The 18,017-nt window shown below is 41.1% G+C and overlaps 1 protein-coding gene across 1 annotated transcript in view; it reads right to left on the bottom strand.

Moving 5' to 3' along the window:
- usp6nl (USP6 N-terminal like) overlaps positions 1-18,017 on the bottom strand; it is a 69,496-nt gene that overhangs the window by 24,879 nt on the left and 26,600 nt on the right. Inside the window, 4 exon segments of the mRNA XM_053344049.1 lie at positions 222-236; positions 1,877-1,928; positions 1,931-1,955; positions 10,762-10,835. Coding sequence (XP_053200024.1) covers positions 222-236; positions 1,877-1,928; positions 1,931-1,955; positions 10,762-10,835 — 166 coding nt within the window.

Below are 18,017 nucleotides of genomic sequence, written 5' to 3'. Positions count from 1 at the left end.
ATCTATTTATATTACATGACTTTATGTGGACAAGATATAGACCGCCATTGTAAAAGAGGCATCTGTAAAACTGCAAATAAAGTAAATTATGACTGAATTTATTATGATTTTTTGATCCTTGGAGCTTTTATTTTGGTAAGACTTTCTTTGAGGCGATAAATTGATTGATTGACTCTACAGGACAGTTAGTCGCTCACCTTTTCTCCACTGAGTCGTAGGATGGAAGTTCACTCTCACTGAAAAGAAGGAAAGAAAAAAAGGAGATAAATCATCACATCTTTATACAGTTTAATGTTTGTTGTCATTTAAAAATCTGACAGCTGTTATTTTTTTTCTTCTATTATTTAAAGATTTAACATTTAAAGTCGACGTCTTTTCAGAATAAAAGAGGGAATCAGCGTCAGAGCTCTCTCTCTCTCTTTTTCTCTCTCTCTGTCTGTCTCTGTCTCTCCGTTATCAGAACGAGGGAACATCAAACATGTCAGCGATCACACAAACAGGAAATAACAGATTAGACGTCCCTTCAATTTTTGACTCAGCTGCTTATCAGCGTCTTTTCAAAGTCTCTGCACTGACTCGCGCTGCTCAGGATTTTCTTTTTTTCCCTCCTTTGAGACAAACTCGATGAATATTCTGCTCTCATCTCTTCCAAAACACCAAACAAACACTTTTCCAGCATTTAAAAAGTGTGACGTCAGCACATTTCTCAGATGTTCCTCTCTCGAGGGAGTCGTGAAACAGGAAGTGAGCTGACGTTCAGTCCAGCTTGTTTCATATTTGACTCAGAAATGTTGATTTATGACTTCCTGATGCAGAGTTCCTCTCCTCTGACATGAAATATTCATTTAACCCTCCTGTTGTCCTCAAGTCAAGGAAGGAAGGGAGAAGGAGTAAGGAAAGGAGGGAGGGAGGAAGGATGGAAGGAAAGGAGGGAGGGAGGAAGAAGGACGGAAAGGAGGGAGGGAGAAATAAGGAAGGAAGGAAAGGAGGGAGAAAGGAAGGAAAGACGGAGGAAAGAAGGAAGGAAGGGAAAGGAGTAAGGGAGGAAAGAATCCTTCCTTCCATCCATCTGTCCTTCCTCCCTGTCTTCTTCTCCTTCCTTCCTTCCTTCCATCTGTCCTTCCTTCCTTCATCTGTCTTCTTCTCCTTCCTTCCTTCCTTCCATCTGTCCCTTCCTCCCTGTCTTCTTTTCCTTCCTTCCTTCCTTCCTTCCATCTGTCCTTCCTCCCTGTCTTCTTTTCCTTCCATCTGTCCTTCCTCCCTCTTTGATTAGAGTAAAACATATCTCTATTTCTTCTCTATTTCAAAAGAGCTTCTTCTTCTTCTTCTTCATTGGTGTCTGTACTGAAAGTTTCATCATGACTCTTCTTCTCTTGTTTCAGCCTGAAGCTTCGTCCGTCCTCTTCGTCCTCTTCGTCCGCTCAGTCAGAGACCTTCACCTCAGGATACTTCTGCAGAGACCTTCACCTCAGGATACTTCTGTCCCTCCTGTCTCAAACTATCATGTTAGCCAGAGGTTTCTTTCTTTCCTTCCTTCTTTCCAACGTCTCTCTCCCTCCATCTCACAGCACAGTGTACGTCTCTGTGTGTGTGTGTGTGTGTGTGTGTGTGTGTGTGTGCCCTGTGATTGTGGCTAACCAGGCTGTTTCCTGCCTGCATGTGCCAGCCTAAATATATAAAAACACTCCAGCAAACCTCCAGACCGGCCAAACAAACCAAAGACACACTCGTCTTTCATTTTCTCCCTCTTCCTCTCCGGGAGTCGTTTCTGCTGCTGTTCAAACTGGACCTTCAAGGTTATTCATTATTATTATTATTAGAGATAATAACAGGCTGGGATGTTCTTCCGTGTGTGTGTATGTGTGTGTGTTCTTACTGGACGAAGCCGAAGCGGTCAATGACTTTGTACAGGTGGAAGTTGGTGTCCTCCACGGCTCCACGGTGGCCTCTTTTCCCTGGAAACGGGGGGGGGGGGGGTGTAAGAGAGAGAGAGAGAGTGAGAGTGAGAGTGTGAGAGAGAGAGAGAGAGAGAGAGAGAGGAGAGAGAGAGAGAGAGAGGAGAGAGAGAGAGAGAGAGAGAGAGAGAGAGAGAATCATGAGTCAAATTTAAAAACTGAAATATAATATATGTGCATGCTGGGATCTGTGCACATTAACCCTTGCATACTGTTTGAAAGCAATTTTAAAAAATACATAAATGATATTGTTTAATCCTAAATGATCAAAAAATGGAAATATGTCTAAAATGATTTATGATAGAGGATGTTAAAGGTTACCATCCTTCACTTAAATTAACAGAAATGATTATACAATGATTATAAAGGAATATTGGAGAAGGCAAGAAGGAAGGAAAGATGGAAGGAAGGAAGAGAAGACAAGAAGGAAGGGAAGACAAGAAGGAAGGAAGGAAGGAAGGAAGGAAGGAAGGAAGGAAGGAAGGAAGGAAGGAAGTGAAGAAGGACAGAAGGAAAGAGTGAAAATACAGAAGGAAGAAAGAAAGGAAGGAAAGACAGAAGGAGGGAAGGAAGGAAGGAGAGAAGGAAGGAAGGAAGTGAAGAAGGACAGAAGTAAGCAAGGAAGGAAAGAAGGAAGGACGGAAGGAAAAAAGGGAGGAAGGACAGATGGAAGGAAAGAAAAGAAGACAGGAAGGAAAGTAGGCCGGACTGGACCCCTCAGCGGGCCAATTCTAGCCCTTGGGCCTCATGTTTGCCACCGCTGGTATAACAAGACTCCTAATACTTGCTTTTTAAGTTCAATTAACTGCAATCTGCCTTCAAACTAGATTTTAAAACTTTATGAATGAAGTTTTTTTTTCTGACTGTTTTTATGAATTAAAATGTGTCTCGTTCTCAGGCGTCAAAATGACACAAAAAATTAAATAAATGAAAACCAAGCCTGACTGAATCCTTGTACAGTCTGTTTCATAGCTGCAGGACTCAGGTGTGATTACTGGAGTGAATCAGCTTTGATCACATGATGCCTCATCATCATTCATCATCATCATTCATCATCATCATCATCACGGTAGAAAAATGTCTTCTGAGGCTCGAGGGAGCTTCATTAAAGCCTGATGATGTCATAGTAAAGGCAAGGCTCGACAAGTTAACACACAAAGCAGTTTAAGTTTAAACACATCATAAAAAGATAAAGGATGGACTCTTTCTTCTTTTATATGAATACAGGAAATGACACAGACTTTAGAAATAAAGCTCATGAGTGTAGAATAAAAGCATTAAAATAAAAGCATAGAGCTGCGCTGATGTCATCGGGTTAACTCGGACAGCTCGAGGCTTCAGATCTGCAGTTTGAGACACGGAGCTCTCATGAAAGATGGATTTACATGAAGAGGAAATATCAAACTCTCAGTAAACTTTATAGAAGGTTAATAAATTGCTGCAGAGCCGACATTAAATGTGCTGCTTGACTTATATTATTATATATTATTCAGCGTTTACTTCTTTCTTCTGTTGTTGTGTTGTTTTTTAAACTGTGTCTGTATTTATTGGTATTTTTTTTTTAACAGGCAAAGACAAAGGACGACAGGAAGTTTAAAGATGATGACACATTTTGCAGGGATGAAGATCAATGTGTGCTACCAAAAAATGACCAGGAGTCCTAAAGAGGTATAAAAAAGAAGAAAACTTCCTTCTTTCCTTTCATCCGTCCTTCCTTCTTTCCTTTCCTCCCTCCTTCCTTCCTTTCCTCCATTCCCTCCCTACCTTCCATCCTTTCCTTCCTTGGTCCGCATTCCTTCCTTCCTCCTTCCCTCTCTCCTTCCTTACTTTCCTCCTTTCCTCCCTACCTTCTATCCTTTCCTTCCTCTCATCCTTCTTTCCTTTCATCCGTCCCTCCTTCTTCCTCCCTCCCTTCCATCCATCCTTCCTCCTTTCCTTCCTTCTTCCTCATTCCTTCCTCCCTCCTTTCTTTACTTCCTTCCTCCATTCCTTCCTTTCCTCCATTCCTCCTCTCTTCCTTCCTTGACTCGAGGACAACAGGAGGGTTAAAGATGGAAACAAGTTAAGTGTTAGCTGGACTTCAGTGATTGTAGATATGATGAAATCTTATATAAGTCACTCAGCAACACATAAAACCCACCTTTTTATGAAGGAAAAGAAAAAAATGAATGAAAAAAAGTGATAAAATTGCATAAAGCTGGAATAAATTTAGATTTAACTGTGCTAAATTGACTTTGAGACTATTTATATAATAAAAAAAACTTTAAACACATAAAATTAGACTTAGTTAAAATGATAAATCTTTTCTGATATTATAACAGATTAAACGATGAATGACAGTAACCGAGGTAACGGTTCCTCGAAGGCCTGCCGTCCGCCCGTCTGAGTGTGTGTGTGTGTGTGTGTGTGTGTGTGTGTGTGTGTGTGTGTGTGTGTGTGTGCGCGAGACGCTGATTGAGCTCAGACTTACATGCCGCCCACGTTCTTCTGGGGGGCAAGAGAATCATGTTTTGATTGGCTGCTAGATTACGAGCGGAGCCACGACTCGGGCGCCCTTGAGAAAGTGTGTACGTGTGTGTGTGTGTGTGTTTATGAGACACTGGGAAACATTGTGTGTGTGTGTGTGTGTGTGTGTGTGTGTGTGTGTGTGTGTTAACAGGTGTGAAATGAACATCCAGACTCCCACCTGCGTCACCGTCTGACTCTGAGCCTCTGATAAAAAACGAGGTTCTGGTTAATTCACCATCATGGCCCAATGAAACACAGCCAGATGTGTGTGTGTGTGTGTGTGTGTGTGTGTGTGTGTGTGTGTGTGTGTGTGTGTGTGAGGAGAGAATACCAAAGACGAAGAAGAAGAAGTGGACAAATAGAGGACAAGAAAGTTGAAAGAGAGCTACGATTATTTAAAGTTTCCACCTTTTAAATTAAATTGTAAAAATGTTCTTTTAATCATTTTAAGCTAATCTCATATTTTATACACTAGCTTTCTATTTTTATAGTTTTATTGACTCCTGGTAGTGTGGAAGTCATCTCAACATACTGTTATAATAATACTTATTATAATAATAATAATAATAATAATACTAGACTTTATTTATGGAGTCTAGAGTCAGGCGTTATGGACAAAATCAAATATCAATTACAACGATATTGTAGAGATGACTCTTGATGACTGTTGCTTCTTTCCTTCCTTCCTTCCTTCTTTCCTTCCTCTCTCTTTCCTCTGTCCTTCTTTCCTTCCTTCCGTCTGTCCTTCCTCCCTCCATCTCTCTTTCTTTCCTTCCTCTCTCTTTCCTCCTTCCTTTTTCCTTCCTCCATCCCCCTTTCTTCTATCCTTCCTTCCTTCCTTCCTTCCCCCTCTTTCTCTCTTTCTTTCCTCCCTCTACCTTCTTTCCTGTCCTTCCTCCCTCCCTCCCTCCTTCCTTCCCTCTTTCTTCCATCCTTCCTCCTTTCCTTTCCTCCCCCCTTCCTTCTTTCCTTTCCTTCCCCCCCTTCTCTCTTTCTTTCCTCCCCCTACCTTTTTTTCCTCTGTCCTTCCTTCCTCCCTCCCTCCCTCCCTCCCTCTGTCCGTCCCTCCCTCCCCTCCCTCCTTCCTCCCCCTAACTTCTTTCCTTTCCTCCCTTCCTTCCACCCTCCTTTCCTTCCTTCTTCCTCCCTTCCTTCCTTGACTCGAGGGCAACAGGAGGGTTAACAAAATATTGACAATAATCATCAGTAATGTGAATATAATGAAAAAGTGAAATAAAAGTAAGTAACAGAAGAGCTAGTAACAGTCTGGTAAGTTCAGATAATTACATATTTACTGTAATGCATCTTTAAAAACAGGAAAAGACAACTCTAAAATACACAAATCATGAAATAATTGTGTTAAAATATAAAAGAAAATGAATAAATATGGAGACAAAAAGGAGATAAAAGCAATTTCAGGGTCAATTAAGACTCAATAAAATCAGGAAAGGCTCTCAGATTAAAAATATGTTTTTAAGAAAAGACTTTAAATAAATAAAAACGAAGCAGAATATCTTTAAATATCTTTCTTCATGAAGCAACAGCTGGAGACTGAAGGCTCGTCTGTGGTTTCACAGTTCAGACAACGTCCAGATGTTGAGGTGAAATTAATCTCTAAATCCATCTCACCACCCAGCAGCTCCTTCTCTCTCTCTGTATCACTCTCTCTCCCTCTCTCTTTCTGTATCTCTCCCTCTCTCCCTCTCCCTCTCTCTCTGTGTGTCTCTCTCCTTCTCCCTCTCTCCCTCCCTCCCTCTTTCTCCCTCCCTCTCTCTCCTTCCCTCTTTTAAAAATAAATCTATTTCAGGTAAAGCTTGAAGCACAGAGTCTCTCTCTCTCTCTCTCTCTCTCCTCTCTCTCTCTCTCTCCTCTCTCTCTCTCTCTCTCTCTCTCTCTCTCTCTCTCTCTCTCTCTCTCTCTCTCTCTCTCTCTCTCTCTCTCTCTCTCTCTCTCCTCTCTCTCTCTCTCTCTCTCTCTCTCTCTCTCTCTCTCTCTCTCTCTCTCTCTCTCTCTCTCTCTCTCTCCTCGTGTGATTGTGTGTCAGCAGAGTTCAGATCGACTGCTTTTCTCTCGACGCCAACGATCAGCGTTTCTACACACAACAGCTGATTTATCTTCAATATATCGATACGACCGACACTCACTCATATATATATGCTTTAAGAACATCTAGGTTAAATCATGAAATATTTAGTATCATAAATCATTTTAGATTTAATGATACCAGTGATTCAAAGAGTTTATATTGGCAGCTATATAAAGCCAATACTGGAAATCACTTCATACATTTATATATATATTTATACTATTTATACACAAACATTACTTATAGTGGAACTCCAACATAGTGTCAAAACTTAGACACAAACTACTAAAATTATGAAGATTTTAAAGAGTTAAAGCTTTAGGTTTTGACAGTTATATGAATGAAAGCGGAGCACGGACACGGACATAAGATCTGTATTATTTAACATTGAGCATAAATGAGCCTTTAGCTGTAGACTAGCTGGTGAACATAGAGCATTTAGATATTTCCCTCAGGAGTTGGTGGAGAACAAAAACAGAGCTAAAAGAGAGTGAATACTGGACAGAAACACGACTCTAAATGAATGATAATGTTGATCAGTAGCTGCTGGATGTGGAAATAAACAACTATCTGCTAACAAGTTTGACATATCAACTTCTTTTGCTGCCTTTAGTTGGCCAAAAATATCAGTTAATGTGGGTTTAAAGTGACCAGACGGAGGCACCATGAATATTTAAAGTTAATTACATGACAAACCATCCAATAGTTGTGAGATTTCGGTTAAAAAACCCCACTAGAAACACACAAAATAGCAAAGAGATGCTACATTATAAACTGAGTGATAATAAGAGGACCTGAGCATGACTTGATTTGAATGTTTACAGTTGTTGGTCTCACACTAACATCGCCTAAAGATGTTATAAATTCAATATTGGCTCCAAATATCTGCTATCAGTGGCTCCGATCCCAGACCCCTCCCCCCAAACAACAAACAAGCAGTCACGCCTATTCACTCCACAAAGACAAGAAATAATTTTTAATACCCACAAATGAATTTACGCTGCTGGCTGATGTAGTGTAGCATATATGTGTGTGTGTGTGTGTGCAGGAGTGCGGCAGCGTGATAACCGACTCCATTAAACTCCTCCCATCCTCCCCGACAGTGACAATGACACTGATTTAGCTCTGATTGTGCCTCATTCTGCCTCGCCAAAAAAAACTCAAGACGCTAACACACACACACACACACACACACACACACACACACACACACACACACACACACACACACACACACACACACACACACACACCTCCATCATCTCTCCTCTCTCTCCATGGTCTCTTCACTCTAAATGAGGCAGCCTGATTATGCAGCCTGCTGGACTAAATTAAAAAGACTAATTTACAAACCGAGCGTGGTGTGCTGGTCTGACTGATACCGCATGGCTGTGAAATAGAGGTGTCAGTCAGTCAGTCAGGAAGTACACACACACACACACACATGCATGTATATACACACACACACACACACACACACACCAAGGAAACTATGGAGAGTTATTGTCTGGATTGACAATACAGGAGAGTTAGAAGTTAAGATACTAGAAAAGGAAAAGTTGGCAAAGTTTGGTAAGTTTAAGGGCTGATAGTCAAAGTTTAATTTTAGCATCACTCATTTTTATCTTAATTAATTAATTAATAGATCTGATACAAGTCAATTAAAAACAGATATTAAAGTAGATATGATATATGTAAAGAGGATTGGACCCAAAATTAGAAAAAAGTCAAGTTTGTACATCTTTAGATGTTTAAAATTGGGTGAAACATATAATTACAACAAGAAACAAAACAATAGTATACTTTATCTAAATTTATATATTTCCATATTTTACTTTTTCTTAGGAGTTCAGTATCCTTAATTTTGGTATTTAGATTTGTGGCTATTACACTAACAATAAATATCAAGTAAAAGTACATTTTTAACCAGTGAACATCACAATATATTAGATTGGAATAAAGATAAATTAATAAAAACATTAATATAATACAGATATTTTAAACATAAATTTAAAAAAGGCTCAAATATGAGTAAAAAACTTAATTTACGTTGAATTTCTTGCCTATATATCAGTATAATAAGAATAAAAATGCAGGTTATTAACTAAAAATGAGCTGCAATGTAACTGATTAGCCAATATTGTGTATTTTGTCAACCATTCATATATTTTTCCTCTCCGCTTTCTGACTGGAGAGATTTTTCTTTTCTTTTTTGTCTTCCTAAAAAAAAAAAAAAAAGCCCCACACAGCTGGTTTACGCTCGACTGCCTTCAATCCGGATCATCGGGGGGTCGCTGCTGAAACACTTCCCCGCTTAATTTACTCATTAATGTCCATTTGACTTTTTTTTTTTCTTCTTCTGGAGAATATGGAAGGCTTTTACACGGTAATCACAGCCTCGGTGAAATGTATAAAAAAATAAAAAAGTTTAACGCCTCTGTTGTCCTAGAGTCAAGGAAGGAAGGAAGGGTGGAAGGAAGGATGGAATGATGGAAGGGAGGAAGAAGGAAGGAAAGGAAGGAAGGAAGGAAGGAAGGATGGAGGAAAGAGGGAAGGAAGGAAGGATGGAAGGGAGGAAGAAGGAAGGAAGGAAGGAAAGGAGGTAGAAGGAAGGAAGGAAGGAAGGAAGGAAGGAAGGAAGAAGGAATTAAGGAGGGAAGGAAGGAGAGGAGGGAGGGTGGAAGGAGAGGAAGGAAAGGAAGGAAAGGAAGGATGGAGGAAAGAAGGAAGGAATGAAGGAGAGGAGGAAGGGCAGAAGGAAAGGAAGGAAAGAAAGGATGGAGGAAAGAAGGAGGGAAGGATGGAGGAAAGAAGAAGGGGGGAGGAAGGGTAGACAGAAGGAATGAAGAAAGGGGGATGGAGGAAGGAAAGAAGGAAGGAAGGGAGGAAGGAAGGATGGAATGATGGAAGGGAGGAAGAAGGAAGGAAAGGAAGGAAGGAAGGAAGGAAGGATGGAGGAAAGAGGGAAGGAAGGAAGGATGGAAGGGAGGAAGAAGGAAGGAAGGAAGGAAAGGAGGTAGAAGGAAGGAAGGAAGGAAGGAAGGAAGGAAGGAAGAAGGAATTAAGGAGGGAAGGAAGGAGAGGAGGGAGGGTGGAAGGAGAGGAAGGAAAGGAAGGAAAGGAAGGATGGAGGAAAGAAGGAAGGAATGAAGGAGAGGAGGAAGGGCAGAAGGAAAGGAAGGAAAGAAAGGATGGAGGAAAGAAGGAGGGAAGGATGGAGGAAAGAAGAAGGGGGGAGGAAGGGTAGACAGAAGGAATGAAGAAAGGGGGATGGAGGAAGGAAAGAAGGAAGGAAGGGAGGAAGGAAGGGGGGAAGGAAAGAAAGAGAGAAGGAGGGAGGAAGGACAGACAGAAGGAAGGAAGGAAGGAAGGAAGGGGGGAAAGAGAGAGGAAGGAAAGAAAGAGAGAAGGAGGGAGGAAGGACAGACGGAAGGAAGGAAGGGAGAGTCAAAACAGACAGGGTCTATTTGACCCGGGAGGACGACAGGAAGTTTAAAAACACACAGCGTTGGCGATGGTGGTGAGATCCTGCACGGCGCACGCTGTTATTATTGTGTTTCACGGGCAATAAAGCCGAGCAGAGTGTAGAGCAGAGTTTAAACTGTGTTATTACATTTAGAGGCAGAGCAACGACTGAGCAGCTGGAATCTGATTCTTCAAGACCACAAGAACAAAAACACAAAAAAACTAAGTATGGGAAGTAAAAAGCTTTGTCAGGGTGAAACAGGGAGGAAGGAAGGAAGGAAGGAAGGAAGAAGGAAGGAAGGAAAGAAGGAAGGAAGGAAGGAAGGAAGGAATGATGAAGTGAGGAAGACGGAAGGAAGGAAGGAAGAAAGGATGAAGGGAGGAAGGAAGGAAGGAAGGAGGGAAGGAAGGAAGGAGGGAGGAAGGAAGGAAGGAGGGAGGGAGGAAGGAAGGAAGGAGGGAAGGAAGGGTGGAAGGGAGGAATGATGGAAGGGAGGAAGGAATGATGAAGGGAGGAAGAAGGAAGGAATGATGGAAGGGAGGAAGGGGGAGGAAAGAAGGAAGGGGGAGGAAGGGCGGACAGAAGGAAGGAAGAAAGGGGGATGGAGGAAGGAAAGAAGGAAGAAAGGGGGGAAAGAGAGAGGAAGGAAAGAAAGAGAGAAGGAGGGAGGAAGGACAGAAGGAAAGAAGGAAGGAAGGGAGGAAAGAGGGAACAGTCAAAACAGACGGGGTCAGTTTATACTCTACCTTGTCATATTTGGCGACTATCTCAGCTCGCTCCTGTTCAAGTTTCACCGCTGCATCCTGCTCGGTATCAGACGCTGGAGGAGGAGAAACACAAGAAGAAGAAGAAGGAGAGGAGAGATGAGTCTTTAAAAAGTTACAGTACGATATTAAATGTTAACAGCTTTGTAGCAGAGCTCAATAAAACTGAGACGAGAAGAGTTTGCAGGAATGTTTCTCTGCTTTTACACACAGTCGAGAAGTTAGACTGAGTTGAGTGTGTGTGTGTGTGTGTGTGTGTGTGTGTGTGTGTGTGTGTGTGTGTGTGTGTGTGAGAGAAAGACTTCTTCTTTGTCTCACCCAAAAGGATGGAAGAAAGTGATTAAGGGAAGGAAGGAAGGAAGGATGGAAGGAAGGAAGCAAGGAATGGAGGGAGGAAGGAAGGAAGGAAGGAAAGATGGAAGAAAGTGAGGAAGGGAGAGAAAGAGGGAAGGAAGGAAGGAAGGAAGGAAGGAAGGAAGGAAGGCAGGAAGGAAAAGAAGGAGAAGGAAGAGAAGACAGGAATGATGGAAAAAATCAAGGGAGGAAGGACAGAAGGAATGAAGGAAAGAAGGAAGGAAGGAAGGAAGGAAGGAAAGAAGGAAGGAAAATAATACAGGAAGGAAGGAAGGAACAAAAAAAGGAAGGAAGGAAGGAACAAAAAAAGGAATGAAGGAAGGGAAGATGGAAGGAAAATAATACAGGAAGGAAGGAAGGAATGAAGGAAGGAGGGCAGTTCTGTAGTCTATTGGTCTACAGATGATCAGAAAATAGTGAAAAATGTTGATTATCGCTTCACAAAAACCAGAAATAATGTTTACTTTTAACTCGACCGACCCAAAGATATTCACTTTACTGTCATAAAGGACCAAATAAACCAGTAATGTTCATATTTTGTCCGACCGACTCAAAGATATTCATGAAACTAGTAATATTCATATTTAAGAAGCTGAAACAAGCGAATTTGACCAGTTTGTCTTTAAGAAATGAGTCAAAACAATGAACCCATTAATAAAACAGTTGCTGGATAATCATCTAATCATTGCAGCTTGAACTAAAACAACCGCTAACTTTACTAAAAACTTGCAAAACCCTTTAAACTAAAAGTTAAATATTCACAGAAAGCAGTTCTTCTGAATCGTAGCTGAAGCTCAGCCTCTCTGCACACATCGGATTATTCTGTCATCACAGACTTTGCTTTGTGTTACACTCTCAGTCTCTCTCTCTGCAGCCACGGCCAAGAGCTGACGTGGACACACACACACACACACACACACACACACACACACACACACACACACACACTCACTCAGGAACCCTTCACCGCAGCTCGGCCGTCGTGTCAGTCTGACCTCAGCCTGGCAGAATAATGTGTGTGTTTCTGGGCCGATGAGAGCAGCTCACTCTGAAATAACTGACAGCTGCCGTCACAGCGAGGCGGTGAAAGCTTCTCAGTGTTCACTGAGTCTCTACGCGTCACAACCATAGACTGTATAAAAGAAATGGACGTAACATCTGTGACGTCACTCATTGGTTTGTGGACTGCTGCTCGAAAGCAGGTGGGGAGTTCTGGTCCTCTGAAATGAGTCCAACGCGGAAGTAACTTAGAACTGCATTCTATCAAAAGGCCACCAGGGGGCGACCGTTTTGGTGTCAAAAGGACTTCCGTCTCACCTGAAATTTCCAAGATGGCGCTGCCTAGATTCGAAACTATTGGCTTCCGAGCAGAAGTCCACAAACCAATGGGTGACGTCACGGATGTTACGTCCATTTCTTTTATACAGTCTATGCTCAGAAGCGAATAGTTTTGAATCTGGGCAGCGCCATCTTGAAAATTTCAGGTGAATGCTGGGAAAAATAAAAACACGGATTCTACTTATATGGGCATGAGGCGGGGCCATGGGTGGAGCGGGGAAGTTGCTATGGTTGCGAGGGCTGGATCTCAAGGACATTGGTCAATCAACCTGTCAATCAGGACGTAGCCACGCCCTAATGCATACCCTGCTTTATCATCAAATATAAAATCAGGGAGGCCAAAATGTCCCAAATGAACATCATACTGCATTGAAGAAGGCTTTAAACTAGCGATTGAGACCATAAACACATTTTGAAAACGTTTACTGAGGTTAGAAATCAAGTGAGAAGTTGGTGAATTCTCCATTGACTTGTATAGAGACGGCCGCCCCCTGGTGGCCTTTTGATAGAATGCAGCTCTAAGTTACTTCCTGGTTGGCCTCATTTCAGAGGACCAGAACTCCCCGCCTGGTCTGTATGTGTCACAACGTTTAGCACCGCTACTGGAAAATACTCTGGAAGGGAAAGACATTGGACAGGTTCCTCTCTCTCTCTATTTTAGTATTTATTATAGGAAACTCTCTCACTTCCTTGTCCAGGCTCCAAACATCGGATGTGTGTGAACAAAGCTGGCACACACTCGATTAAGAGGGGTCATAATGTTGTGTTTATGTTGTTTACAGTGTTACAGTGTGTGTGTGGCACGTAGTGATGGAGGCCGATGATGATTAATACCTAAACACACACACACACACACACACACACACACACACACACACACACACACAGACGAGAGGAGAAGCAGGCAGCTGGCTGAATAAAACATGGTGACAATAGTAAATAAATAGATGGAACGTTTAGTGTCATACTTGAAAATTGAGCTTCATTGATAACTGAGTAACTTCCTGCTTCAGCTCAAATCTGTCATTAGTCTTTTATTATAAAGGTTTTTGCAGGTTTGACCACATTTTATAGTGATTATGATTCATTATACTAGCAAAGTTAATAGCTGAAATCATTAAAAAACTACTTTTTAAGAAGAGAAAAAGGAGGTAAAATCATTCCTACTGTCCTAACTCATGATAGTTGTGCAGAAATACTAAGAATGGACTAATATCCAGGTACAGATTTAAGAAGAAATGGTAAAAATTAATCTATATAGTTAAATCTTGGTAGAAATTTTAGTGCCATACTTGAGAATTGAGGTTAATTGACAGCTGAGTAACTTCCTGCATTAGCACAAATCTGTCATTATATTATTAAATATAAAATGAGATACAGATAATTCCAGTTTATTACTAGTATGAGTTTGTTTTTTGCAGGTTTGCAGCCGATGCTAATGTTGGACCCTGAACAGGAGAAATGATGAATGATAAGTGATGAAAAACCTGTTTCACTGTTTATATGGAGATTACAAACCTGTCCTTTAACACCTTTATCATTTTAGATTGAATCAAGAAGCTGTTAGATTACTATTATTATAGTTCACGAGGACATTGTATGAGTATGATGGATTTGAATGGTTATTTTTACATTTTGTAATAAATACAAGTCAAATTTGGTCATTTATTTTTACAATAATATGAATTAATTGCACAAAAATGTTAAAAAAGTTGCATTATATTCCCATTTTTGTGTATTCAGGCTCACATTAGCAAAAGTCCACCTAGAATAAATGTGTATGTGATGTTTTTATAGCTCTCAGATGCAAAAAAATGGTAAAATTGGACCCTGAAGAGTACGTAAAGGGTTAAACTGGAGTAAATATTATCATTTTAACATGCTATGTAACTTTTTGCATTCATCAGTCATAGTGTTAGTTGCTATCTCAGTCTAGATTGGCCAAAAAACACAGAAAAGCTCTTTTTAATATAAATAAATTAAGTTTTTTCTGTTTAAAATAGCAAAAATAAATCTGTGAATCTGTGAAAACGGAAATATTTTGATTTTTTAAAATTTAACTCTTGGACTAAAAAGCTGCTTACTCACTGAAATTCAATAGCAATGCATGAAAATGTGTCTAATAAAGTAATCCCACTATAATAATGTAGTTTTTAAACCTATTAATGAGACAAACTATCAACTATAAGTAGATTTATCCTCTTCACACAGTTTGACTTTGGCCTTAAAAAACCTTCATCTGTCAAATCCAACAAGTTATGCAACGGCCATAACTCCCTTTTTTTCTTTTTTTTTTTCTTCTTCTTTCCAGTTTTCAGCGTGTAGCCGTCGAGTGTTTGACTCCAGCTTCCTGTCTGAGGGTCTCTGGGGGTCCGACAGGAGGAACGAGGCTCTCTGACTGGAATTCGGACATCGCCTCCGAAACAAACACGCTCCTTATTGAGAAACTGGCATTTTTATGACGGGATGGTTTGTGTGTGTGTGTGTGTGTGTGTGTGTGTGTGTGTGTGTGTGGCGGTGAAAGGCATGTCGCTGTGGGTTGCCGAGACTACACACACACACACACACACAAGTCAAACTGTCTGGAGCAAACAAACAAATACAGTAAAGTCCTTTTTTTTTCCCCTGCTGGGAATCTCTCCCCAGGAGTCCCTGCGGTTCCCATAGCGACGAATTGGGAGGGAGAGGAATTGCGGAGGAAATGGACTTCACCCCCCCCTACACACCCCCCCCCCCCTCCATTTTTTTTCCTTCTCTTTTTCCCTTACAGCCATATTAGTATTCCTGTAGTAGACTTAAGCTAAATGCAATTAAATCTCCTTTTTCATGCTTCAACGGTCATATTTAGCAGCCGTGACGGAGATTGTGCGTGTGTGTGTTTGTGTTTATGTGTGTGTGTGTGTGTGTGTGTGTGTGTTTTTGTGTGTAAGTGTAGGTCTCTAATTTAAGTTTACAGGATGTTTTAGCACCTTAACCCTAACAAACGGATATTAAAGAGTACGTTTGCCGACTTTACATCTTGTCTACTTACTACGTTTTTTGTATATTGAAAATTTCACAAATGAGTTATACATTAAAAAAAAAATGAACGTTGACTTTTTTGCATCAATTCTTGGAAGAAAAAAGTAATTTCTTTCAGTAACAGAGCATTAAGTGACGTAGAAAACAATTTATAATCATAGGTCACAACATCGAGGAGTCTAACAGGATCTGTGGGCGGATTATTCCTTTAACCCTCACATACTAGGAAGGAAGGAAGGAAGGATGGAAGGAGTGGAGGGAGGAAGGAGGGAAGGATGGAAGGAAGGAAGTGAGGAAGGGAAGGAAGGATGGAAGGAAGGAAAGAAGGAAGGAAGGAATGGAGGGAGAAGGAAGGAAGGAGGTAAGAAAGTGATGAAGGAAGGAGGGAAAAGAAGAAGGAAGACAAAAAAGAAAGAAAGAAAGTGGGCCGGATTGAACCCCTCAGCGGGCTAGTTCTGGCCCACGAGCCTCATGTTTGACACCCCTGCTTTAAAACAACAACCTTTCCTCCTTGTCAACCTGCTCATCCTCCAAACCTCCAAGCTGACCTTTGACCTTTCACCTCCTCCTACCTCTGCTGCCCTTCACTCCTCACTGTCTCCGTGCTGCATTCATGTCATGTGGGACATTAGTGTTTTTAATGCACGATAGCTGAACTGAACTGAAAACTGCTGCCCTTCATTCCTAAGTCTCCGTGCTGCATTCATGTCATGTGGGACATTACAGTGTTTTTAATGCACGATAGCTGAACTGAACTTAACTGAAAACTGCTACCCTTCTCTCCTCAGTCTCCGTGCTGCATTCAGGTCACGTGGGACATCACAGTATTTTTAATGCATGATAGTTGAACTGAACTGAAAACTGCTGCCCTTCACTCCTCAGTCTCCGTGCTGCATTCAAGTCACGTGGGACATTACAGTGTTTTTAATGCATGATAGTTGAACTGAACTGAAAACTGCTGCCCTTCACTCCTCAGTCTCCGTGCTGCATTCAAGTCACGTGGGACATTACAGTGTTTTTAATGCATGATAGCTCGACTGAACTGAAAAACTATCTCAAACACATCAAGAACTCAGGAAGTCGACTGGAACTTCCTCAGTTTGATTCACCTCCTGATAAAGCGACATGAAAACTGTTTTTTGTTGTTTTTCGAGCAGCTTTAAAGATATATTTACACTTAAAAACAGCAAAGTGAGGTTTAAAGCTGTATTAATGATAAAAATACATTAAAAACTGAACATATGATTCATTTTTTATCCTTTTACTGACCTGTGTTGAGGCTCTAAGGTCTAAATAAAACAATAAATAAACAATATTTCAGTTTCATACTTTCAGTTTCTTTCTGACGGCAGAGACTAAATATTATTTATAACGTCTTTAACTTCATCTGACGTCGCTCTGACTGGAATTTAGATTTTTTTGTGTACTTGGGAGGAAGTTACAGCTTTAACCCTCATATCGTCCTCCCGGGTCAAATTGACCCCGTCTGTTTTGACTGTTCCTTCTTCCCTCCCTCCTTTCCTTCCTTACCTCCTTCGCTCTTTCTTTCCTCCCTCTTTTCCTTTCTCCCTTCCTCCTTTCCTTCCTTACCTCATTCGCTCTTTCTTTCCTCCCTCCTTTCCTTCCTCCCTCCATCCTTACCTCCTTCTCTTTCTTTCCTCCCTCCTTTCCTTCCTTCTTCCTTCCTCCCTCCTTTCCTTCCTTCTTCCTTCCTCCCTCCCTTCTTTCCTTCCTCCCTCACCTCCTTCTCCCTTTCTTTCCTCCCTCCGTCCTTACCTCCTTCTCTTTCTTTCCTCCCTCCTTTCCTTCCTTCTTCCTTCCTCCCTTCCTTCTTTCCTTCCTCCCTCCTTTCCTTCCCTCTTTCTTCCTCCCTTCCTTATTTCCTTCCTCCCTCCCTCCCTCCCTCCTTACCTCCTTCTCTTTCTTTCCTCCCTACTTTCTTTCCCAACTCCTTTCCTTCCTTCTTCCTCCCTCCTTTCCTTCCTTCTTCCTCCCTCTTCCCTCCTTTCCTTCCTTGACTCGAGGACAACAGGAGGGTTAAGTGTGAGCTCAAAGGCCTTTTTTAATCTCAGTGACAGAAATAGTGCAAGACATTTCCTGATTTTGGGGTAAAAATGTGAAATTAAATGACATATAATCCATTTTTTAAGTAATTGAAGGTCAGAGTGGAGTTATTTCTAGATGTGAGGACACACTCAGTAATACGAGCAGCTCAATTATCAGAGCAGCAGATAATAAACTCCAAATATAAGGTCGCCCTGCTTCATTGACATACAGTAATTATATCAATTAGATGGTTTTCTTTGTCTTCCATGATGGAAAATTGAGTAGTTTTGGGTTTTAATGTTTTTAAAGTTGGTGAGACAAGAAGTTTGAGCTTTTAAAGTGGAGATTTTTCACTATATTTACTGATTTAAAAAAACCCAAAGTAACCATTTCTAACCATGAAAATATGTGTTAGATGTAATTTTTAGATGATGTTTTCAAGGAGTTTAAGCTGAAGATAAAACTTTTAAATAAATAAA

This window comes from Scomber japonicus, chromosome 23 (genome assembly GCF_027409825.1).
Source record: "Scomber japonicus isolate fScoJap1 chromosome 23, fScoJap1.pri, whole genome shotgun sequence".
Taxonomy (NCBI): Eukaryota; Metazoa; Chordata; class Actinopteri; order Scombriformes; family Scombridae; genus Scomber; species Scomber japonicus.
The sequence above is the reverse complement of the archived record's forward strand: the minus strand, read 5'-3'. Positions and strand labels throughout refer to the sequence as shown.